The sequence below is a fragment of the Palaemon carinicauda genome, chromosome 11 (assembly GCF_036898095.1).
Source record: "Palaemon carinicauda isolate YSFRI2023 chromosome 11, ASM3689809v2, whole genome shotgun sequence".
Taxonomy (NCBI): domain Eukaryota; kingdom Metazoa; phylum Arthropoda; class Malacostraca; order Decapoda; family Palaemonidae; genus Palaemon; species Palaemon carinicauda.
In genome coordinates, this window is record NC_090735.1 from 115,818,482 (window position 1) to 115,844,075 (window position 25,594).

General features: G+C 42.1%; 1 protein-coding gene across 1 annotated transcript in view; it reads left to right on the forward strand.

The window, feature by feature from the left end:
* The window catches only part of MED21 (mediator complex subunit 21), a 100,519-nt gene extending 96,919 nt beyond the window's left edge, over positions 1–3,600 (forward strand). The window contains exon 5 of the mRNA XM_068383281.1: positions 1,535–3,600. Coding sequence (XP_068239382.1) covers positions 1,535–1,717 — 183 coding nt within the window. The 3' untranslated portion in view covers positions 1,718–3,600. The remainder of the gene's footprint in view (positions 1–1,534) is intronic.
* Positions 3,601–25,594: the final 21,994 nt, after the last annotated feature.

The following is a 25,594-nucleotide window of genomic DNA, read 5'->3' on the forward strand; positions in this document are numbered from 1 at the left end:
GAGACCACCATTTTTAGACTAATCACAACAAATAGATGGATTTCCCATGTTCTTACTGACTGGTATGTTTTGGCAGAGAACAGTTTATAGTTCAGAAAGTTATGTCCTTTTCCTTTAACATTACACCCTGAGACTCTTCTGGCCATGACTAATCCAAACCGAGTCCAGCTTTCAGACACCTATTGCTAATCCTGGCTTTGATTCTGGCCACTTGGACGTATGGTCACATCATGATGACAGGTGTTGGTTAGTTCAAGCAGTTAGATATTTTTACCTTATTTTTTTAATGCCACATCCGAGGCTTAAAATAGCCAGTCATTAAATCCACCCAGGTCTTCAGACATACATATCCTGACAAGGCCTGGATTTAGGCTCAAACTTTAATCAAGGATGTGTTGGGAGTACATTTTAGATGGAATTCCTTTTCATTTATGAAAAGTAAATTTTTTCCCTTTGTGGATTTATATTAGATTGGTGAGTTAAGATACTTAAGCATGGGTAGATTAGTACTGTACCTTGATCATTTCATCTTTTATTTTGTTTAATTTTAATGTTTTTGTTGTGGGAAGAGGTAAATTATATAACTTGATGGACATGTAAAGATGGAGATCTTGCATTTGCAACTCTCTTATTCAAACTTCTCAAGTCGTGGAGTTAAAGGTGATATTATAAGTTCACTATCAAATTCAGATTACCTAGTATCAAATCTTCAGGAGGTTGAATCTTGGGTAAGATTCCTTTGCTGTTGAGTATTTTATCATTTGTCATATTCAAAGATGGATTTCTAAAAATATACTTAATAACCCTTTGCCCACCTTCCTGGCGATGTGGAAATCTGCACAATAAGTACTGGGTAATATTGAAATAAGAAAAATTTTAATTATAACATTATTTAAATACAGTTATTTGATCCTACTAAACATTTTTAATAACGAAATATTCATTTCAATACTTATCCTACTTTTATTTGGTCCCACCACAATCAGTGAGGAAAGCGCAAAAGTTGTTCATAGCTTCAGTTGTAAAAAAAAAAAATCACTCGCTTCTCTGGTTTTGTAAGTTTGGTAACCAAATCTACACTTTAAAGCATATATAGGTAAAACCTAATTTTTATCTGGCTCTTAGTAAAATCTGCACTTTTAATGCAGATAGCAAAATAAAGACTAAGAATAAATTTGATATGTTTTTTTACTAACACAAATTTGCTTCTTTTTTTTTTTACTTTCTATATGTGATCAAAGTAAATGTAAATATACTTTGTAATTTAGGAAACATAATTCCATCACCTATGTATAAACAAGGTACTCTAAAAATAAAATTTATTGGAAAAGATTAGTGTGGATGCATATGTTGTAATTATAGTTATAAACCTCATACCTGGATTTAGTTATGAACAAAATCCAATGAGTGTTTGAAAAACTTCAAGTCCCTCATTAAGAAGGTAACTATTCAAACCATTTCAGCAGTACAGTAGTTTTATTTTTACATTATGGAGGATAATACTTTGGTATTAACTTTTCACATACAATTCCAGACGGCAAGTATGCGAGTGTTGGAACAAGAAGGAGAGGAAGCAGCTTTACGTTTACAGAGAGGCATTGAACAAGGAGATAAATTGTTAGAAGAGATTAACAGAGCTTTATCAGAAATTGCCAATACACAACTTGCCATTAATCGTATTACTGATGCATCTCAGGGTGATGCTATTAAGATATAAGTGAAATGATTAGATAATGTGCGGTTTATATACTTCATTATTTTTCTGATACTGGAAATAACTTTGGTACCTCTTCAGATGCAAAGAAAAGTTATCAAAACTATTTAGTTGACCAGGCATCTTCGACGTAGCTACAATATTTGCCTTCAAAATAAGTTAGTCTTATGATAAAAGCAATGGATATAAATATATACAGTATACACTACACATACTTATCATATATTGACGATGAAACATAAAGAGTTTTTACATGCCAAACTGATGTCTGAAGTACCTAAATTTATGTAGTTTTTATACCTTTGCAATTAGAAAGAGTAGTTTGAGAGCTGCTCTTTTGTGAACCAAATCACACTCCTAGTTCTGAAATCCAATGCAAGAGCAGTTTAGTATTAATTGCTCTGAGGTTATCGCTCAAAAATGTGCCACTAGGCTATTCATTTTTTCGACAAAAAGTTGAACATAGTCGGTGAGTAAACCGTTATACAGGGAAGTTAAGTTAATACAAGTACAGTACCTTGATGTAAAGGAAAATTAACAATGTCTTCTGTCATTACATAAAGCCAGGACAATATTTTCATGTAAATGGATCATTGAATGTAGTTATTCATTACATTCTATAGTTAGGGAATGTTGCACTATGGTACCAATTTCCACCCCCCCCCCCAGGAAGAAAAAGATATGGTAAAGCTAATGCTTGTCCCTACGCATTTTTATTTGTTCATTGGCGTACACTTCCAGAAAAAAATTATTAGACTTTGATGTGATCATTATGAAACATAATGACAGTTTCCTCTGTTGTTAGCGAGATCATATGAAGTTGGAATTTTTTTTTTTTTTTTTTTTTTTAAGTACTGATAGAATCTAGTTTTACCAATGCCCAATTAAACTACATTATAATAATGTCTAAGGAGACAAAATGTAAACACATTGCATGGTATTATCATTTTGTTTAAGCTTGAGTAAATAATCTTCATGGTCCTGTTTAGAGAAATTATAATCTTAACAGTTTGTTGGGTAGTGTTTTACAATTTATGATTATTACAGTATTGATTTTCATGTTATGATGCATGTTCTTGTTATCTCTGATATAGAGTTGTGATATGTTATAAAGATAAGTATTGTATTACAACACACTGACAGTATATAACAAAATATAAGGAGTAGGATTTGGTCATTAATACTGGTAGTATTGGAACCTGGATGTAACTAAATGTTTTAGGAACACTTTTGTTACTTTCTAAGCTAAGCAAAGAACTGTACTGCTTATTGGATATTTGTTACAAAGGTATTGTAATTTATTGAATAAGTACACAGTACCAATGACATAATATTCCATTGTTTGCTCTTGACAAATGTATGGTAGTTGATGGATCAGCATATTTATCAAAATAATTTTAAGCATTACAGTATATTTTTCTTACATTAAGGAAATAATAATCATGGAATATGGAAACAATTCTGGTACAGTATTGAGTTTTTCTTTAGACTATGGAAGTGATAGTTTTGTTCAAGCATGAAGAATGAGAAGTTTCGCAGGTTTCTGGCAGGTATAGCGTTGAACAATTTAAAAGTTTTGAGATTCTGTTGGGTGACTAGTCATTGTCTAAATATTTTCATTTCCTTTGACAAATTAATCTAATTCAAGATATTGAATTTTCAAAAACTACCATGTAAAGTTGATTTAAATTTTAGAGGATGGAAAAGGGCAGCACATAGAGAAATCTAACCTTACAGGATTTTTAAGATCAGACTTTTATAGAATTTGATGTGTGGCCATTGCAAAATGGTAATGACCATTGACTTTTTCATACCTTTGTTAGATAAATTAAGGTTTATTGATATTTGATGGAATAAATTAAATACTAAAAAATATCTACACAAAATATTTCTTTAAAAGAACCCCCTGGAGTTGGTAAATTTAAGGGTGGATTCATATTATTATTATTACTTGCTAAGCTACAACCCTAGTTGGAAAATCAGGATGCTATAGGCCCAAGGGGGTCCAACAGGGAAAATAGCCCTGTGAGGAAAGGAAATAAGGAAAAATATTTTAAGAACAGTTACAACAACAAAATAAATATCTCCTATATGAACTTTAAAAATGCAATAAGAGGAAGAGAAATATATAGAATAGTGTGCCCGAGTGTACCCTCAACCAAGAAAACTCTAACCCAAGACAGTGGAAGACCATGGTACAGAGGCTATGGCACTACCCAAGACTAGAGAACAATGGTTTTATTTTGGAGTGTCCTCCTAGAAAAGCTGTTTACCATAGCTAAAGAGTCTCTTCTACCCTTCCCTAGAGGAAACTGGGCAATGAACAATGATAGTGCAGTAACCCTTCGGGTGAAGAAGAATCGTTTAGTAATCTCAATGTTGTCAGGTGTATGAGGACAGGAGGATATTTAAAGAATAGGCCAGACTATTCAGTGTATGTGTAGGCAAAGGGAAAATGAACCGTAACCAGAAAGAAGAATCCAATGTAGTACTGTTTGGCCAGTCAAAGGACCCAATAACTCTCTAGTCGTAGAAAATTTTTGCCTGATAGATTTTTATAGGCTTGACTGTACAAAGGATTAAAATCTAGTTCATTGTAATATACTCCAGATATAGTAAATTATGTTTTACTCTGAATTGGAGCCTGGAAAGTACAGGAGAAAAGAGACTCTTACTAACCAGCAATGGGTCTTCCTGCATTCGTATCTATCATGGTAGCACACACAATGTATGGAAGCTAGTTCTCATACTGCAACATCCAGAAGGTTATCTGCAATATTCCTTCCCCACAACCTACATCACTTTCAGCCTTGTAGTTTTAACTGGTGTCATATCGTCTCTTCTCAGCTTGCTGTCCCAACTTTTCTAACTTGCTCCACTTTCAAACTCAGAACAAATCCTTTAATCGAATTGAATGATGGCATAGCACTGGCCAGAAGACCATTCAGCACAGAGGTGTAATTGGTGGGAAACCCCCAAAGTATACCATAAAATGATATTTTAATTATAAAATAAATTTTTTAATATACTTACCCGGTGAATATATAATAGCTGCTGCTCCAGCGGCTCGACAGAACACACACACAAAAACTCGCGAGCGATCGCTATGAAGGTTGCGGGTGTGCCCACCAGCGCCAACTATCGGCCAGATACCGCATATACATGTAAACAGACCCAATTTTTCTCATCCCGCTGGGTCTCTATCGGGGAGGAAGGGGGGGCCTTTAATTTATATATTCACCGGGTAAGTATATTCAAAAATTTATTTTATAATTAAAATATCATTTTTAAATATTTAACTTAGCCGGTGAATATATAATAGCTGATTCACACCCATGGTGGTGGGTAGAGACCAGAGTTAATTAAGTTTACAGCGTATATGCTTAGAGTTTTTGACAGCTATATCATAACAAAACCCAAATATATAAAGGTACCTGGTAAGGAAGTTGACTTAGACGATTACTCTGCCTTATTAGTCTGTCTTCCTCACGAAGCCCAGCGATCCTCTTAGGATGCTGAAAGATTCCCAGGAGCTGAAGTATTAAGGGCTGCAACCCATACAACAGGACCTCATCAAACCCCTAATCTGGGCGCTCTCAAGAAATGACTTTGACCACCCGCAAAATCAACCAGGATGCGAAAGGCTTTTTAGCCTTCCGTACAACCCAAAAAACAATATTAAAAACATTTCAAGAGACAGATTAAAAAGGATATTGGAATTAGGGTAATGTAGTGGTAGAACCCTCACCCACTACTGCACTCGCTGCAACGAATGGACCCAGTGTGTAGCAGTGCTCGTAAAGAGTCTGGACATCTTTTAAGTAAAATGACGCGAACACTGACTTGCTTCTCCAAAAAGTCGCGTCCATAATACTTTGCAGAGATTTATTTTGCTTGAAGGCCACGGAGGTTGCTATAGCTCTAACTTCGTGCATCTTAACCTTAAGCAAACATCGGTCTTTCTCATTCAAGTGAGAATGAGCTTCTCGTATTAAAAATCTGATAAAATATGACAAAGCATTCTTTGACATAGGCAATGATGGTTTCTTAACTGAGCACCATAATGCCTCAGTTTTCAATATTAAACTTACCCGATAATCATGTAGCTGTCAACTCCGTTGCCCGACAGAAATCTAAGGAGGGATACGCCAGCTATCACAATACTAGAAGGGGGTGTACTTACCAGCGCCACCTGTGGCCAGGTACTCAAGTACTTCTTGTTGACACCTCCTCAATTATTCCTCTGTCGTGCCTCCGGCTAGACGTTCTGGGATACGCTTATGGTCTTCGAGTTTATTCACGGATATTTGGTGAAGTATTCTCTCAGATTAACGGCTGTCGCATTACTGGAAACCTTCTGATATTAGCTAGATAGCTTTTATTTAGTTCAGATTAACGATTAACGAATTTTTGCTTGTTTTTTTGGATCTCCCTTTGACTACTCTTGAATACAAAATGTCTGACAATTCGCAAGCCCCCTCCCATAGACGATGTAGGTCTTGCAATAGGCGTATTCCGAAGGCCTCGGTAGATCCTCACACCGCTTGTTCGGACTGTAGGGACAGACCCTGTCAGTTAGAAAATCGATGTGAGGAATGCGCCGGACTTTCGGAATTGGATTTTGTCCGTCTTTTAAAGTATTCTTCTAAGTTAGAGAGATGTAGAGTTAGGAGGAGTTCTTCTCACTCTTCTATATTTTCCTCATCTCATGATCCCCTTCCTGTTCCTACCCCTGTAGTGGCTACCCCCGAACCTACTGTGTGCCCTCCGCCTGATATGTCAGTGGTTTTACGTGCTATTCAGGCTTTAGGCGATAAGGTAGAGTTAGTGGTAAGTGACCATAAGTCTCTGATGGCCGAAGTGAAAGAGCTGAAGGTCAAGAGTGCAGTGGGTGGAGTTAGTGCCAGTGCTGTGACGAGTGCTAGTGTCGGTGCAGTGCCTTGTGATAGTGTTAGTGCCAGTGTGGTGCGTGAGGATTTTTCTGTGCGAGCCAGTCGTCCTCCCAGTCCGGGACCTCTTGCAAGCTCCCAAGCCCAGGGGAGAAGCAATGTCGAAGGGCATAAGGGTTCGGCAGGCCTTGTTAGGCGCACAGAATTATCCTCAGTGGTTGCGGGCGTGTCTTCTAAAGACCGTCACTCCCACTTGCAGACGATTGAGCCCGTCTTCCGCTCGTCCGCTGATCATCTTTCTGGGAAGAAACGTTGGTCTCAGGTCTCGAGACCGCTTAAACGCAGAGTCCAGCCCGCGAGTGCTCAGCCAGGTTGCAGTCATTGGCTCAGCTCCGACTCGCCTCAGTCATCTGTCGACTGTACTCCGCCCAAGAGGAGTAAGGTTCTGCCACAACAGAGCGCGACTGTTAAGGCTTTACCTCAGTCTGCTGCCGTCTCTGCTGATCCCAAGTGGACTTTGCTTCAGTCCATGCAAGCTCAGCTTTCGGACCTGATGCGTGAGTGTCGGGCTGAGAGTGTTGCACCTCCGCCTCCGCCTGCACTCCTTCCGCCTGCACCCGCTCAGCCTGTGCTCAACCCGCCTGCGCTCGCTCCACCTAGTCGCAGCACCATCTGCCAGGCGTACGATGTTGAACCACTTTCGGAGTTCGCTGTTCCCAGTGTTGTTCAGCCTCAGCCTTCTTTAAGCCAACCTTCTGTTTGGGATCAGGAGGATTACTCCACTCTTCCTCCTCCTCCCCTGGCTGCTCCACCTGTGGTGCAACTCTCGGTTGAGGTACAACAACCTCTTCCGCCCATGAGTCAGTCTCCTCAGCTGCTGCACCGAGCTCAACCCTTGCACCCTGATCTTGCGCCTCAGAAGCCTCTGCTTGCGAGAACTTTACCTTGTTCTGCGCAGCCTCGGCCTCGTCTCGCTCCGCTCATTCCACAGGAACAGGAACTTACTGCTCCGCCTCCGTCCTCCGCTCAGCAAGCGCATTCCTTGGGTTCAACATCTCTTGCTAGGAGTCAACCTCCTCCACCCATGCGCCTTCCTTCTGCTTCGTCTGTTGTTCAGCCCTTGCAGTCTGAGCCTCAGTTACTTGATGAGGTATCCACGGTTATTGTTCCTGCTCGTTCTGGCTCTGCGGTTCAGCATTCGTATCCGATCTCGTCGCCTCATTCTGGGGATGAGGTTTCGGATGATGAGGAGGCACACCTTGATCCCTCATCAGACGTGGACGAATCCAAGCTCTCTCCACAGTCTCTTGATTTTCGCAAGGTCTTGGCTCTTCTCAGGGAGGTTTATCCAGACCATTTTGTCTCGGCTATTCCCCGCTCTCCGCCATCTGAGTTTTCGCTGGGCGTACATCAAGCTCAGTCTTCCTATACCAAGCTTGTCCTAGCTAGATCCTCCAAGAGGGCTTTTAGGATCTTAGGGGAGTGGCTGCAGTCTAAACAACTTCTTGGCAAGACTTCCTTCATGTTCCCTCCAACGAAGCTCACATCGAAAGCGAGCGTTTGGTATGCCACAGGGGAAGCACCAGGCTTGGGAGTACCTGCCTCTGCCCAGGCTGACTTCTCAAGTCTGGTAGACTCGCCTCGAAGGACTGCTATGAGACGCTCGAAGGTGTGTTGGACCTTCTCAGACCTGGATCACTTGCTGAAAGGGGTGTTTAGAGCGTTTGAAATGTTTAATTTTCTCGACTGGTGCCTGGGGGCCCTCAGCAAGAAAACCTCTCCTGCGGACAAAGATTCTGCCATGCTGTTAATGTCCTGCATGGATAAGGCCATCAGAGATGGATCGGGCGAGCTAGCGTCCTTGTTTGTATCAGGGGTGTTGAAGAAAAGGGAACAGCTGTGTTCCTTCCTTTCCGCCAGCATTACACCTTGCCAACGGTCACAACTTCTTTTTGCTCCGCTCTCGAAGTTTATTTTTCCCGAAGAGCTCATTAAGGACTTGTCTGCTGCCCTGATACAGAAGGATACGCACGATCTTGTAGCTTCTTCGGCTCGTAAGTCTAAGGCTGCCACCTCAGTCCCTAAGACTTACCGCTCCCCAGTGGCTGATACCCCTGCTACTAGGTTCATACCGCCCTTTCGTGGTAGAGCCCCCAGCCGAGGAAGCTCCCGTCCAGACTCTTACAAAGGCAAGTCCAGGAAAGGATCCAGGTCATCCAAAGGAAAAAACTGACTCTCCGCTTCTCCAGACAACAGTAGGAGCCAGACTCAAGACCTTCTGGCGAGCTTGGGAGATGAGAGGTGCAGACGCACAGTCTGTCAGTTGGCTGAGGTTCGGTTACAGGATTCCATTCTGCCTTCAACCACCTCTGACCACATCGCCCATCAACCTCTCTCCCAACTACAAAGAGGAGGACAAGAGGCTAGCATTGCACCAGGAGGTGTCGCTTCTTGTGCAGAAGAAGGCAGTGGTTATAGTCCGGGACCATCAATCCCCGGGCTTCTACAACCGTCTCTTTCTTGTGGCCAAGAAGACAGGAGGTTGGAGACCGGTGCTGGACGTCAGCGCTCTCAACGAGTATGTCACCAAGCTGACGTTCACGATGGAGACGACCAAGTCGGTCTTAGCAGCGGTCAGACAGGAGGACTGGATGGTCTCTTTGGACTTGAAAGACGCATACTTTCACGTTCCGATTCATCCAGACTCCCAACCTTTCCTAAGATTCGTTTTCGGAAAGGTCGTCTATCAATTCCAAGCCCTGTGTTTTGGCCTAAGCACAGCTCCTATGGTCTTTACCCTTCTGATGAGGAATGTAGCCAAATTCCTTCACTTGTCAAACATCAGAGCCTCCCTCTACCTAGACGACTGGCTGTTGAGAGCCTCCTCGAGTCGTCGTTGTCTGGAGAATCTTCATTGGACTTTAGACCTAATCAGAGACCTGGGTCTATTAGTCAATTTGGAAAAATCTCAACTCATTCCCTCACAATCCATCGTGTATCTGGGAATGGAGATTCAGAGTCAGAGTTTTCGGGCTTTTCCATCGGCCCCCAGGATAAGCCAAGCCCTAGAGTGCATCATGAGCATGCTGAAGAGGAGCAGTTGCTCAGTGAGACAGTGGATGAGTCTCACAGGGACTCTCTCGTCTCTAGCCCTGTTTGTCGAGCTGGGCAGACTCCACCTCCGCCCTCTTCAATTCCACCTGGCAGCTCATTGGGACAAGAGTTCGACTCTAGAAGCAGTCTCTATCCCTATCAACCAAGAGATGAAGACCACTCTCCTGTGGTGGAAGCACAACCTCCTTCTCAAAGAGGGTCTATCCTTGGCCATTCAGACCCCCAATCTTCATCTCTTCTCAGATGCATCGGACTCGGGCTGGGGTGCAACCTTGGACGGAAAGGAATGCTCGGGAATGTGGAACGAGGAACAACGATCTCTCCACATCAACTGCAAGGAACTGCTGGCAGTTCATCTAGCCCTGTTGAACTTCAAGTCCCTCCTGCTAGGCAAAGTGGTGGAGGTGAACTCGGACAACACCACAGCCTTGGCTTACATCTCCAAGCAAGGAGGGACCCATTCGAGGAGCCTTTACGAGATCGCAAGGGACCTTCTCATTTGGTCAAGAAGTCTAAACCTCTCTCTAGTCACGAGGTTCATCCAGGGCGATATGAACGTGTCAGCAGATCGTCTAAGCAGAAGGAATCAGGTCATTCCCACGGAATGGACCCTCCACAAGAGTGTGTGCAACAGACTTTGGACCTTGTGGGGTCAACCTACCATAGATCTGTTTGCCACCTCCATGACCAAGAGACTTCCTCTGTATTGTTCTCCTGTTCCAGACCCTGCAGCAGTTCATGTGGATGCCTTTCTACTGAACTGGTCCCATCTCGACCTGTACGCATTCCCTCCGTTCAAGATAATCAACAAGGTTCTGCAGAAATTCGTCTCGCACGAAGGGACACGGCTGACGCTGGTTGCTCCCCTTTGGCCTGCAAGAGAATGGTTCACAGAGGTACTACAATGGCTAGTAGACTTCCCCAGGACTCTACCTCTAAGAGTGGACCTTCTACGTCAACCTCACGTAGACAGGTTGCATCCAAACCTCCACGCTCTTCGGCTGACTGCCTTCAGACTGTCGAAAGATTCGCTAGAGCTCGAGGCTTTTCGAAGGAGGCAGCCAGTGCGATTGCCAGAGCAAGAAGGGTTTCCACTCGTAGAGTCTACCAGTCTAAGTGGGAGGTCTTCCGAAGCTGGTGTAGAGCCAATTCGATATCCTCTACCAATACCTCTGTGATCCAAATAGCTGACTTCCTTCTTCATCTTAGGAATGAGAGATCCCTTTCAGCTCCTACGATTAAGGGATATAGGAGTATGTTGGCCTCAGTTCTCCGCCACAGAGGTTTGGACCTGTCTTCCAACAAGGACCTTCAAGACATTCTTAAGTCTTTTGAGACGTCTAAAGATCGTCGTCTTTCCACTCCAGGCTGGAATCTAGACGTAGTCTTAAGGTTCCTTATGACATCTAGGTTCGAACCTCTCCAGTCAGCTTCATTTAAGGACCTTACCCTCAAGACTCTTTTTCTCGTTTGCCTTGCAACAGCTAAGAGAGTCAGTGAGGTTCATGCCTTCAGCAAGAACATTGGTTTCACAACCGAATCTGCTACATGTTCTTTTCAGCTTGGATTCCTAGCAAAGAACGAGCTTCCTTCACGTCCTTGGCCTAGATCGTTCGAGATACCTAGCCTCTCCAACATGGTAGGTAACGAACTTGAGAGAGTTCTTTGCCCTGTCAGAGCTCTCAAATATTATCTCAAGAGGTCTAAACATCTCCGAGGACAGTCAGAAGCCTTATGGTGTGCCATCAGGAAACCCTCGAGACCCATGTCCAAGAATGGGCTTTCGTATTATATAAGGCTTCTGATCAGAGAAGCACATTCTCACTTAAAGGAGGAAGACCTTGCATTGCTGAAGGTAAGGACCCACGAAGTAAGAGCCGTAGCTACTTCGATGGCCTTTAATAAAAACCGTTCTCTGCAGAGCATAATGGATGCAACCTATTGGAGGAGCAAGTCAGTGTTTGCATCATTTTATCTGAAAGATGTCCAGTCTCTTTACGAGAACTGCTACACCCTGGGACCATTCGTAGCAGCGAGTGCAGTAGTAGGTGAGGGCTCAGCCATTACATTCCCTTAATCCCATAACCTTTTTTAACCTTTCTCTTGAATTCTTTTATTGTTGTTTTTATGGTTGTTACGGTAGGCTAAGAAGCCTTCCGCATCCTTTTGATTTGGCGGGTGGTCAATTCATTCTTGAGAAGCGCCTGGGTTAGAGGTTGTGTAGAGGTCCTTTAGTAGGGGTTGCAACCCTATATACTTTAGCACCTTGGGTTGATTCAGCCTCCAAGAGGAACGCTGCGCTCAGTAAGGAAGACGAACTTAAAAAAGAGGCAGAGTAACGGTTCAATTCGACTTCCTTACCAGGTACTTATTATTTCATTGTTATTTGAGATAACTGTTATATGAAATTTGGGATACTTGGCTATCCTTTAATCTTGTACACTGGTTTTCACCCACCCCCCTGGGTGTGAATCAGCTACATGATTATCGGGTAAGTTTAATATTGAAAAATGTTATTTTCATTAGTAAAATAAATTTTTGAATATACTTACCCGATAATCATGATTTAATTGACCCTCCCTTCCTCCCCATAGAGAACCAGTGGGACCGAGGAATAATTGAGGAGGTGTCAACAAGAAGTACTTGAGTACCTGGCCACAGGTGGCGCTGGTAAGTACACCCCCTTCTAGTATTGTGATAGCTGGCGTATCCCTCCTTAGATTTCTGTCGGGCAACGGAGTTGACAGCTACATGATTATCGGGTAAGTATATTCAAAAATTTATTTTACTAATGAAAATAACATATTTACCTCGTAATGACTTAGTACGAGCTAAATAGAACTTAAGAGCTCTAACTGGACACAGCACTCTTTCAAGTTCGTTGCCTACGATCTCTGATAGGCAAAGTATATCAAAGGACTTAGGCCAAGGACGAGAAGGCAGTTCATTTTTGGCCAGGAAACCAAGTTGAAGTGAACATGTGGCTTTTTCTGTAGAAAAGCCGATGTTCTTACTGAAGGCATGAAGTTCACTGACCCTTTTAGACGAAGCCAAGCACACTAGGAAAAGTGTCTTGAGGGTGAGATCCTTCAGGGAGGCTGAATGTAATGGCTCAAACCTGTCTGACATGAGGAACCTTAGGACCACGTCTAAGTTCCATCCAGGAGTTGCCAAACGACGTTCCTTAGAGGTCTCGAAAGACTTAAGGAGATCTTTATTGTTGGAAAGATCTAAGCCTCTATGTCGAAAGACCGAAGCCAACATGCTCCTGTAGCCCTTAATCGTGGGAGCTGAAAGGGAGCGAACCTTTCTCAGATGTAAAAGAAAATCTGCGATTTGGGCTACAGAGGTACTGGACGAGGACACAGATGCTGACTTGCACCAGTCTCGAAAGACTTCCCACTTCGACTGGTATACTCTAATGGTAGAAGCTCTCCTCGCTCTTGCAATCGCACTGGCTGCCTCCTTCAAAAAGCCTCGAGCTCTTGAGAGTCTTTCGATAGTCTGAAGGAAGTCAGACGAAGAGCGGGGAGGCTTTGATGGACATTCTTTACGTGGGGCTGACGTAACAGATCTACCCTTAGAGGAAGACTTCTTGGAAAGTCTACCAGCCATTGAAGTACCTCGGTGAACCACTCTCTCGCGGGCCAGAGGGTAGCAACCAACGTCAACCTTGTCCCTTTGTGAGAGGCGAACTTCTGCAGTACCTTGTTGACTATCTTGAATGGTGGGAATGCATATAAGTCCAGAAGAGACCAATCCAGTAGAAACGCGTCTATGTGGATTGCTTCTGTATCTAGGACTGGAGAGCAATAGATTGGTAACCTTTTGGTCAACGAGGAGGCAAAGAGGTCTATGGTGGGTTGACCCCAAGTAGCCCAAAGACTCTTGCCCACGTCCTTGTGGAGGGTCCATTCCGTGGGTATCACCTGACCCCTCCGACTGAGACAGTCTGCCAAGACGTTCAAGTCCCCCTGGATGAATCTCGTCAACAGGGAGATGCCTTGATTTCTTGACCATAAGAGAAGGTCCCTTGCGATCTCGAGCAGCGTGAAGGAGTGTGTGCCTCCTTGCTTGGAGATGTACGCCAAAGCTGTGGTGTTGTCTGAGTTGACCTCTACCACTTAGTTTCGAAGAAGCTTTCGAATATCATCAAGGCCAAGTGGACTGCTAATAGCTCCTTGCCGTTGATGTGCATGCTCTTCTGACTTGAGGTCCACAGACCCGAGCATTCCCGACCGTCCAGGGTCGCACCCCAACCCAAATCCGACGCGTCTGAGAACAACACGTGGTTTGGGTTCTTGACTGCTAGGGATAGTCCCTCTCTCAGACTGATATTGCTGTCCCACCATTTCAGGCATGCCTTTACTGGTTCGGAGACTGGGAATGATACCGTCTCTAACGTCTTGTCCTAGTTCCAGTGAGAGGCTAGATGGAACCGGAGAGGCAGAAGGTGTAGTCTCCCTAGTGAGACAAACTGCTCCAGGGATGAGAGAGTCCCTACGAGACTGTTCCAACTCCTGACTGAACAAACGTTTTCTTTTCAGCATTAGTTGGACTTAGAGCAGGGCTTGTTCTATTCGGTGGCAGACGGAAAAGCCCGAAAAAACTGGACTGCGAATCTCCATCCCCAAATATAGAATAATCTGGGATGGGATCAGTTGGGACTTTTAGGTTGACCAAAAGTCCCAACTCCCTGGCCAGACTCAATGTCCAATGTAGATCCTGCAGACAGCGAAGACTGGACGATGCTCTGAGAGGCCAGTCGTCCAAGTACAGGGAGGCTCGGATCCCCGATAGATGGAGGGATTTTGCCACATTCCTCATAAGCCTCGTAAACACGAGAGGAGCAGGACTGAGGCCAAAGCACAGGGCTCAAAACTGGTACCCCACATTCCTGTAAACAAACCTCAGAAACGGTTGGGAATCCAGGTGTATAGGAATGTGGAAGTATGCCTCCTGAAAGTCGAGAGAGACCATCCAGTCGCCTTCCATTAATGCTGTCAAGACAGCCTGTTAGACTTCATCGTGAAGTTTGTCTTGACAATGAACACATTGAGCGCACTTGCCTCTTACGTACTCCTGCAGTGAACATGGCTGCCAGATCATTGGAGCCATCCCTGAGGGACTTGTTCCTGCAGAGAACGTGGCTGTCAGATCATTGGAGCCATCCCTGAAAGCCTTGTTTATGCATGACATAATTGTACAGCAAAACTTCAAACGCTCGAAAAAACTCCTAACAAGAGATGGTTTAGCTCTGAAGTCGACCATAAAATCTTGGAGCGTCTCATGGCCAGGCGCCAGGGAGAGTCTATGAGGTTTGAGAAGTCTATCTGGGCAGAGGCAGGAACTCCCAAGCCGAGAACTTCTCCCGTGTCATATCAGACTCTCGCTCTATAAGCCAGCTTAAAAGTAGGGAAAGCAAAGGCTGTCTCCCCCAAACTCCTCCTGGTGATAAACCAGTCGCCTAGCAAACGTAAAGCTCTCTTAGAAGAGCGAGAGAGCACTAGCTTATAAAACAACGGCTTCGAAGTAGCTAGGCCTAGTGTAAACTCTGACGTTTAGGCGAACGAGGAGCAGCAGTTACAAAGAGATCCGGACAAAGATCCTTAAAAATCAGCATGATTTATTTAAAGTCCATAGAGGGCTGAGCAGCTTTAGGCTCCTCTCCGTCTGACAGAGTCCTCAAGGGAATATCAGTAGGAGGGGGAACAGCAACTTCCTCATTTGAAGGAACCTTGTCCGACAATAGCCGAGTCTCAAGCAAGGGAGAGACCTGCCGTGGTGGCAATGCTTGACAAGCAGAGTCCACACGCAAAGGAGCAACAGTAGCAGTCAAGGACGCTATGTCATGTAACTGCTTAAAGGACTGACCAGCAACAACCAACAGGTGCGGGAGGACGCTCGACGTCAACTCGAGACTGCCTTGACTGCCTAGACTGAGCAGTCAAAACAACTCTTGACTGCGGTGCTTGACGCTCAACGTCAAAACAAGTCAACTTCGCTGGTTGGCGAACGTCTTGAACGTCAACAAGAGCATGCGGCAGCGGCTGAACGTCCACAAGCGGCTGAAAGTCAACACTGGACTGCATTGAGTGAGGCTCTACAAAATGTGACTGACGTGACTTTGTAACGTCAACGTCAACAGGACGAGCAAAGGTTCGTTTGGGCGGCTGACGGCCAGGATCTCGATCAGCTAAGCGGCGAGGATCATCGTGAACCTGCTCAGCAGAATAGTCCTCCATAAGAGAGGCAAGCTTATTCTGCATGTCTTGCCGTACAACCCATTTAGGATCAACGGGAATGGTTGCGGTAAGAGACGAGGGTAACGTCTGTGACTGCAAAACCTTGCCTACAAAAAGACTCTCGGAGCCTGTGTTACGCTTTTGTTTAGGCAGCGAGCAGTCTTCCGATGACTGCATAGGGTCAGAGCTGTCCTAATAGTTAAAACCAGGACGCTGGACCTGTCCTGAAAGGACTGACTTTCGCTTAAAGGGCCTCGAAACCTTGTTCCACGGTTTCTTATGCGAAAAGCCTTCGGATGACGAGGAGAAAATCGTCTCGCTCGTCTTATGGTAGGGGCGGTGTTGATGAGACACGCCTGAAACCATAGAGGGAACGTCTGTTCGCTGATCAAGTCCTCTCGAACCCATAAGTCGTACGACATTACTTCTCCCCTGGGCTTGGGAGCTTGCAAGAGGTCTCGGACTAGGTGAACGACAGGCACGAACAGACGAACCCTCGGTTGCAACACTGATAACACTTTGCGCAATTATCACTTGATCACTACGATTTTCTGTTTTGCACTTATTTCACTGAAATCGAATTTTTTAACAATTCACATTAGGTATGAATAAAACTGATTTCTACCTGAAGCACGCAATTCTACCCTCATCAAAAGGTTATAATTGCGAAATCAGTCGTATAATGTAAGCACATTAATACAAGCAAAAAACAGTAAACATATTTTAAGATAAAAAGATCAGTGGCTGGGAAGGAGACTAAACAATAGTTCATTCAAAACTACGTTTTCAATCTCAAACCGTACAGTGCCTTGGGACGAGAATAAAAACTAAAAACGTTTTATCCTTTCTCCCCGTACAGAGACTAGGGACGAGAGTAAAAAAACTGACTCGAGAACAACGTTACTCGCTTGGGACGAGAATAAAGATCGGAACGTTCTCTCTCCTCTCTCTCTCTCTCTCTCTCTTGATTTCGCACCGAAGAGAAGAGCCCACTTACCTTTCGTCAATAAACAGATTATTTGACCAAAGGAAAAACTGAAAGGTTTTTCAATTAAAAAGTTCCTTTAAAATAGTATTTAAAACATTTAAGCTTTGAAAGAAGAATGAACAAAACGTCAGAATCGATTTACTCTTTCTGCAAAGTGAAACCGTGATACTCTCTTTCTCTATCGTAACGATAGAGCGCAAACTGCGTAGCATAAATAAACTAAACGTTAGTTCATCTATGAAACAGTACGAAGACTATTCAAAGAAAATCTTTCATAAAATATCTACTAAAAAATATTCATTTAATAAGTTTTAAATCATTTGCTCTGTAAAAGTTATTTACGATTGAAAGGGCTCAACGTTGTTTAACTTCGGTTTCCAAGTTAGGACCGCCTACTCTCAGGAAAGGTCGCATATAAACAAATCATTAAAATTTATCTTGATGTTTATTATAAATGGAAAGCTAATCGAAGAGGCCTAATAAAGGCGGTTGAGATATAAAATATATAGAGGAAAATCTATAATTAATTTATAACGTGATAAGATAATTGCTAAAAGCCTAAAACACACTTCCGTACTAAGGGAAGGGTCGGCCATTTAAAAGTCAAAGAAAGTCCAAAAAACAATCCAAAGTCATCAAAAATTAAATCTATCCAAAAATCGAGTTCAAGATTTAAGTTGAAGATAAAACACCTGCACTGCGAAAGCTCAAACCAAAAGGAAGTACTTCACCAAATATGTTGAGAAAACTCCAGGTTATACAGCGAGTATTGATACGTCTTGTCGTTAAGGCCGACAGAGAAAAAATTGGGTCTGTTTACATGTATATGCGGTATCTGGCCGATAGTTGGCGCTGGTGGGCACACCCGCAACCTTCATAGCGATCGCTCGCGAGTTTTTGTGTGTGTTTTCTGTCGAGCCGCTGGAGCAGCAGCTATTATATATTCACCGGCTAAGTTAAATATTTAAAACAAAGTTTAAAAGGTTTGGAGAACAAACTGGAAAGAAGCGAGAACAGTTGTAATCATGTTTTACGTGAGGTTGCTTGGTACAAAATGTTGCAAAGCTCTTTTAAGTAATGCTTAAAATTTTTGATGCACTGATGGCACTACAGTATTCTCTATAGAGAAGTATTGTAAATTCTTATAACAACCCATATCAGTCAAATTTTACAAATTTGTCCCATAGTAATGTCTTCAGGAGATAAGTCACAAATTGGAAACATAATTGAAAGAAGCTAAGTAAAATAAAACATACGAGATAAGTTACAAAATGAAAACATTGACTGAAAGAAGAAAAGTTGAATTGAAACTCAATTATGTAATATGCATACATTACCTGTATACAGTATGCTACATAATGAATAACCTGAACGAATAATCAAGAAAAAATAAAAAAAAAACTTACATAAGTGAAAGAATGAGGAATGAAAATTAGTACCCTAAGACACAATCTTCATGATGAGACTGAAAAAAAAACCCAAATTAAGTTCTGCTGAATGGGGCTCCTTTATTTGCTCATCGGTCATTACCTTTGTTTAAATTCCTATATAAGGAATGTTTAATCATGTAAATTCACTAATAAAATTCTAAGGCATGCTTAATCATAGGAACTTTCTCATTAATGAACTATAGGTATATTTTTTTATATATATATAAAAATACTTTAAATGTTACATAGCAATGTGTACCATGGATACAATCTATCTATATATCGTAACTAAAACCAGTTACTAAATACAAATAAAGCTAATCTTTGGTATACACAATATTTACAACTACAGTTATGTACATCATATTCATTGATAAATAATAAAAAGTGGCAGGGTTTTCCACCTGATGGAAAGGCCACTTTCAATATTCATCCTAACAATTTTTTTTTATTCAAATAGATTTACAACTCGAGTAAACAACCTCAACATAAACAACTTTTATTGTATCCATAAAATCTGATATCAAATTCAACAATGCCAAAAATACATTCAGGATACTAAGTTATCAAGGGAAAAATTAATTATGTACATTTATAATCAATGTTTTTTATACAGAAGGAATGTAAAGTATAACATTTGGAAAAACATTCCATTGGTGTAACACACATTTTCACTCCTCAAAACAGTACAATCACTTTTATGACATACTTTATTTATCTTGGATTGTATGCAACATTTTGAAAGCTAAAATTGAAAAATATCCACAATTTGAAACTAGTAACCTATAGTTTAAACGAACAATCTAAACGTTTTTACTTAATCTCCACTTATACGGAAGAAAGAATCAATTTCAACTTGGAAGAGTCTACAGTACATCATATTAACAAAGTTAAATCTATGCTCAAAACTACTGGCTTGTCCTATTATGAAAATATATACTAAACCAATAATGAAATAAAATTCATTCAGTTACTCACATAGTAATCCCTGGTATAAACAAGATGACAGTCTAGTAATCATAGACTTTTGAGATGGATAAGAAGGGATGCGATGACTAAAGGGATGATGGATGTGATCAGACTATCCTATGATATAGAGAAAGAATATGCCGAGTTACTTTCACCAATTTCCCTTTGTTACTCGAATAGCATACACTTCAGTGCAGACTTTCTTTGAAGGTATTTACTCAACTTTCAAGATCATAAACACCTGCCTATTAACAAGGTCCCATTCCCGAAATAGAAGCATCCATGAAAATTGTTTATAGTCTTGATAAGATCAAATAGTTCCAGTTTGTGGGATTAGGATAACCATAATGCTGATATCACAATAGATATTATACTAGGGGAGATGAAAACACCCACAGCTGAAACAAAGCTAATAAGATTAGCAAATACCAAAACTGACCATAACTCACTAAAGATCAAAATCTAAATACTGTACAATATATTAGTCAATCATAGAAATGAAGCTTCAATATCAACAGTGAATATTTACCATAAAGTATAATGTTAGCTGGCAAGATCCATAAGTACCTCTTTTAATGTGACTATTAAAGACGAATGAATTGCAAGAGTACAGTCATGTAAAATCTCTCCATTCAGAATAAAGTGCCAGAAATTTCACTATGAAACAATAATAAAATATTCACGTTTTACCAATAAGACTGCCAAACTCAGAATCTTGATTGACTACATTCAACTATTTTGACATCACAGGATTAGTTTTAATTTTGTAATGATTTACATTCCTTGCCAGCAGGATATTAAGCATGTATAAAGAACATTATAGGTTAGCATATTGTGTAAGAAAACTGCCAAGTTAATACCAATCAACCAAATGTGAACTTCTGCCATACAAATAATATCTATCAATGATAACTTTTTCTTTAAATATACGGTAGTTTGTTCCATTAACTGATTAAATAATTTCTATCTTTATCAGTTTGATTTTAAAAATGTTTACAAATATTTTGAATTTCTATTCTAGTATGAATGAAAATGAACTTGCTGACATGAGTGAGAAAGTATCTAAATTAACTTAAGGTGAACAAATTATAAATGCTCAAGTCAAAAAGATAAACAGGTATATTGGTATATTTTCCCTGCATTCCAAATACAGTACACCAAAATTACAGATTTTAAAAGTAATTTGTATTTTTCCTAACTATACAAACCTAAGCCTTTTAATAGGAATATGCCTTTGGCACAAACTAGATCAACCATCAACTCATTTAAAAATATTAGATGGGTGTGTTAGTTAGCGAGAGGTAGGTGCAGAAAACACTTTTGACCTATGGCTTAGACTGAGTGGGCTGACTGAGGCAGAAAACATAACTTAAATGACTAGTTCGATCTAAGAAAAACAATTTGTGATTTGTTCCTATGTGTACACAATCCATTGGCCTTTAAAAAGGAGACTTGTCTTTAAGTGGGAAGCAGTTTCCTTGAACCTGATTGGAAGGTTCCTTCTTTCCCAGACATATTATTCATCCTGGTTCTGTACAGGAGCAAGGAAGGCAAGTCCAAAATCTCCTAACAAACACACATGGGGATGTAGAAGCTGTTAGAGCCTTGGTCGGTACAGGCTCATGGGAAAGTCAGTACTAGGTCATGTAACACACCTCTCTTTCTTTAAGGGAGATAACATTGTTAGTGTCGTACTAGACATCAAGACTAACGTGAATGGAAGACCGACTCATTCTCACCCTTGTAAAGAGGATGGAAGAGTTACTGCTCAGCATAGCATAATATACTAGAAAGGAGCTCCAATGCATAAATGACCAGCACATAGTGGTTAAGGCTGCTTCACCCCTTTAACAGAAGAAGGAAAGGTAGAACGGCCAGTCACTCCACCTTTTGCTGAGACCTCTCCAGATTGTGTTACCTTAAACAAAATGAATAGTGTCCAATGCAGAAAATTGGGTTTACACTACTATTGAGCATCCTCAACAGGATTAATGAAGGAGATTTAGGGGTCTGTGTAACATCCTAAAAGTTCCAAGGTAAGGATGGTCTCAAACTCTCTGGCACTATCTTTGGTTGAAAGTACGGCAACAGATTATCAGGGGCTTCTTTCATGCTCTTCTGGCACTAAAGAAGGTTGCAACACTCATATGAGGGATAAATCAGGTAACATAGCACAGCTGGACCCTCCAGGACCTTGATCATTTAAAGTCAAATGTCTGTAGGAGGAACAAGCTCGAGCAGGAGTAGGTCTTCGTAATGTCTCCTTACTAGGAAGGAACAGAACCCCCAATCCCTCCTTGATTGACTTGATGAAAGCCTACACAACTCTTACCTCTTGCTTTAGCATAGCAGAGACAGCCCTGAGGGACAGGCCACATGATGTTCTCCTCAGGTAGCAGGCCCTGCAAAACAGGACAAACTGACCTCCACACCAAGTTCAGGGTAGGTAAGATGGTTCAAATTTTTCTTTGAGTATGGACTGTTTCCCTTGGTGAGGATGGATCCAATAATACCATGAAACCTATTTAACAGGAGGCAAGAGAGGAAGATTATGATCTGCTGAAAATAGCTCTGGCCAGGGAGACACTTTCTCTATAACTCCCAATGTAGTGTGTATCTCTCGGGACCTTCCTGAGAGTTAGCAAAATGGGACATCACTTGACTTGGGTTCACGTCAGTGACCCACAGAAAGGACCATGAGCATGGACTATTTAAGTGCTCAATCCCTGGAAGGGTTGTTAATGTCTGCTTGTATGTCAGAAGATCTGCTATACCAGGCCTATGGACTGGCTGACCAACCCCTGGGAAACAGTCCCTTAGTGAGCTCTGTCCTCCCCTAAGAGACGAAGAGGGTGGCTTCAAGGGCAGTATGTACCTTACTTTTTCCTGGCCTAGAGTACTAGTGTTCAGTGTATGGGGGACCTCTCATCTGCAACCTGTGCGACAGTGGTAACTGTCATATCAGGCCGTTGCTCCACTTGGTGGAACCTGAAGGAATTGCTCAGTGGAGGAACTACATTACTAACAGAGGAGAGTAGCTCTTTAAGTGCAAGGGTGCTTTTCCTATTCTAGGCAGGAATGGTAAAGATGTGTGAAGTGTCCCCTTCACCTGGCCTACGGATTAAGTGCTTGATCCCGGCTAGGGCCTGTCACTGGCATCTAAAGAGAAAACTGTCATATTGGGCTAACAACTGTTTGACCAACTCCAGAGATACCGAGGTTGAAAGATGCAAAATGATAATCACTCCGAAAGAGAGAGCAGCTTCTCAAAGGCTAGTTCATTTCTCCTGTTACAAAAGGAATGATGACTCTAGGAGCAATGCTTACCATAACCTGCCCAATGGATTCACCTGATAAAACTATAAAGTAACATTCAAAGGGTGAGATCTGTCACTTTCTCCCGGAGAAAAATGCATGATAAAAGTTCTATGAAATTTGCAAAAGGCCTACAGCACAAATCCTACTAGAGTACTATTTATGTCTGAAAAGAATTTTCCAAAGAGATAGTTGGGAAGGAGGAGCTGGAAGAGGAGGGAAGAAGAAATTCAACTCACTCTTCTCTACATTTCTTTCTTGCTACCATGACTGGTTCAGAGATTCCAACTGACCAGGAATTAATGCTCTACATACCTCTCTGAGTTTGCTGATACTAGTTAAAGGAAATTCTCAGTCAAGCAGTATACCCAAGTATTCATCCTTTGTTTAGGAGAGTGAGCAGACCTCCGATTTAAAAAAAATTGAGAGTTAGTCTCGATGGATACACATGCTAACATCTGAAGAACAAAAGAGGTGCTTTAGAATAACCGTGTGCCTGCATGGCCTACAAGTCCTTCAAGTCACCTAGAGCATGAAGACTTCCTCTCTGAAGGCTGAGTATGAAGTTAAGTTCCATCTACATACGGCCTGAAAGTACTAGTTCAACCAAGAGGAGAAAAAAACTAATGCTTCGTCCCCGCGACAACTCATAAATAGCCAAAGGGAACCAGGATCATTCCATCCCTGTGGGAGGCTGAGTTTGGAGCTAAAGTTCCAACTGAACACTGCCTGTAGGTAACAGTTTGACCGAAAGGTGAATGGGTCCATACTCCGTCCATGTGACAACTCATAAAGAGCTGACAGGAGCCAGGATAGTTACACCTTTGTTGCATACCCCAAATTAGAACCTGGGAGGTAGATTCAGAATTGATCCAGATAGGGGATGAAGAAAAATATACACATTCAGGAAACCTCTACTCTTGTGTCGGTGACAATTATGTCACACCCCTCCTCTTCCACCTAACCCCCTTCCTGGACTGAGTCGGAAAGGAAGAAAAGAATAACAGAAGGCTCGGCACCTTCCATTGAAATAAGTTCCTGGAGGTCCTTGCTGAGAATTGGAAAAGGACAAGACCATCTCCAACCCGGTCAGGAGTCGTGGTTCAACACCAAACAGTTGGACAACTGATGTCTTGAGCCAGCTTACCCAGATGATATCCCATCTAGATGGTGGCCATAGTTAGTCAACAGAATCTGAGCCTATATCCAAGGGGAAAGGCAAAGGCTCCTAGATTGGCTAGATTAAAGTATTTCAGATTTGAACAATTAAACAATGGTAGCAGACCAGGTTCAAAACGTGAGGGTAGTCTCAAAGGTTTACAAACGCCTAGAACTCACAGAAGCCATGGGGTCCTATGATGCATAACCCCCTAAAACAGAGGATCATTTCTTCTACACAAATCCAAAAACAGATTCGGGAACGTAATACAGAATACTATGGATAGGGACGTGAGCAGTTCCATTCCATGTACAGTACAGTATTGAGCTATCCCTGACATCACCCAAAGACTAAGGAAGGTACTACACTGACCACCCCTTCCAGCCGATTGGCACAGCCAGCGGCCTGGACATAGGTAAAGGAATTTCCTTTCTCTTACCATACAATTTCCTGTAATGAAAATGATTTCAGGGATAAACCTAAAAGAGCCTAATAATAGACCCAGATTTGAGATAGGACTTGTCTGTTACTTGTACTCCCTGAAACAGATGTATGCTGTACAGGTGAGCAAAGTATCGTGCTGAGCACGCGCTTGTCATATGAATATCAGTCACTAGGTGATGAACCTTGTTCTTGCTTATGTGTACGTAACAGAAGATGTCTGTGGTCATATCATCGCTGAAATTAGTTCATTATGATTATTGTTCCCTCTTCCAATCACAAGTGGATAAATCACACAGAATGAACAAGTGACAGGTGATCATGTTCCCTAACATGTGAGGGTGTGGAAAAGTGTCCCCTTAAGCAAGATTTATGTGGACACCAATCTCAGGGAGATAGAGGATTGTATTCCTGATCGTGAGGTGAGAAATTCTTGTCAAGCATCCAAGCTCAAAAACCAATCGCTAGATCTGATCCGATTTACAGGTGAAATTGTCTCCCCGGGTTAAACAGCTAAGAGAAGACTGAGGATTGTATTCCCAATCATGATCACTCACGGGAATGTATTGTTGCTTATACAACCATGGTGACCAATCACTGGTTCTTCTCACCCAACAATCCCCTTATTTGTTGTATGAATGTGATGAAACCTCACCACAGTCCATCTTCCTTCTCTTTGGTACCAAAGTATTCTTAACGAGAGAAATTCCTACAACATCCAGCAAAAGGGCAGGAGAAGAACAGAGCCCTTTATCCCAACCAACGGTGCTCGTTCTAACGAGCACAAAGTTTCTTTCCTTGGCTAGGTTAGTCCTCAATGGCACACCATCTCTCTTTTGTGCACAAGGAGTGATAGAGGTCACAGCTTTGCAAGACTTTACGATAAGTGCTTCTGGACTACACCATTTCTACTAAGCAGCAGTATTGGATGAATCAAACAAAGACAAGGAAAAACAACCAGAAGGAGCTTGCTTGCTTCTTCCCCTTGCAAGGTTCTTCAGAGAGGAATCTAGTTGCCCAAAATCAATATTCTCACATATGAAAAAGCCATAGACGCTTCCTCAACAGGGACTGGATCCCTCTGACATCGATGACTGACCTATGAAGATACTGCACACCTGTTGCCGATATGACAAGTCATACCGAGTGCCTCTCCCTCTGAAGGGGAAGGATTTGACACTCACCCTTAATAATCTAGGAAGATGGTGTCCAATCCAGGAAGGACAGTTCATCTGTGCTAGTTCAAACAGCTAACTGTCACACCAGTCTTACCTTCTACTGACCGACCTTTAATTGCATTGCAAACAGCTAACTGTCACACCAGTCTTAC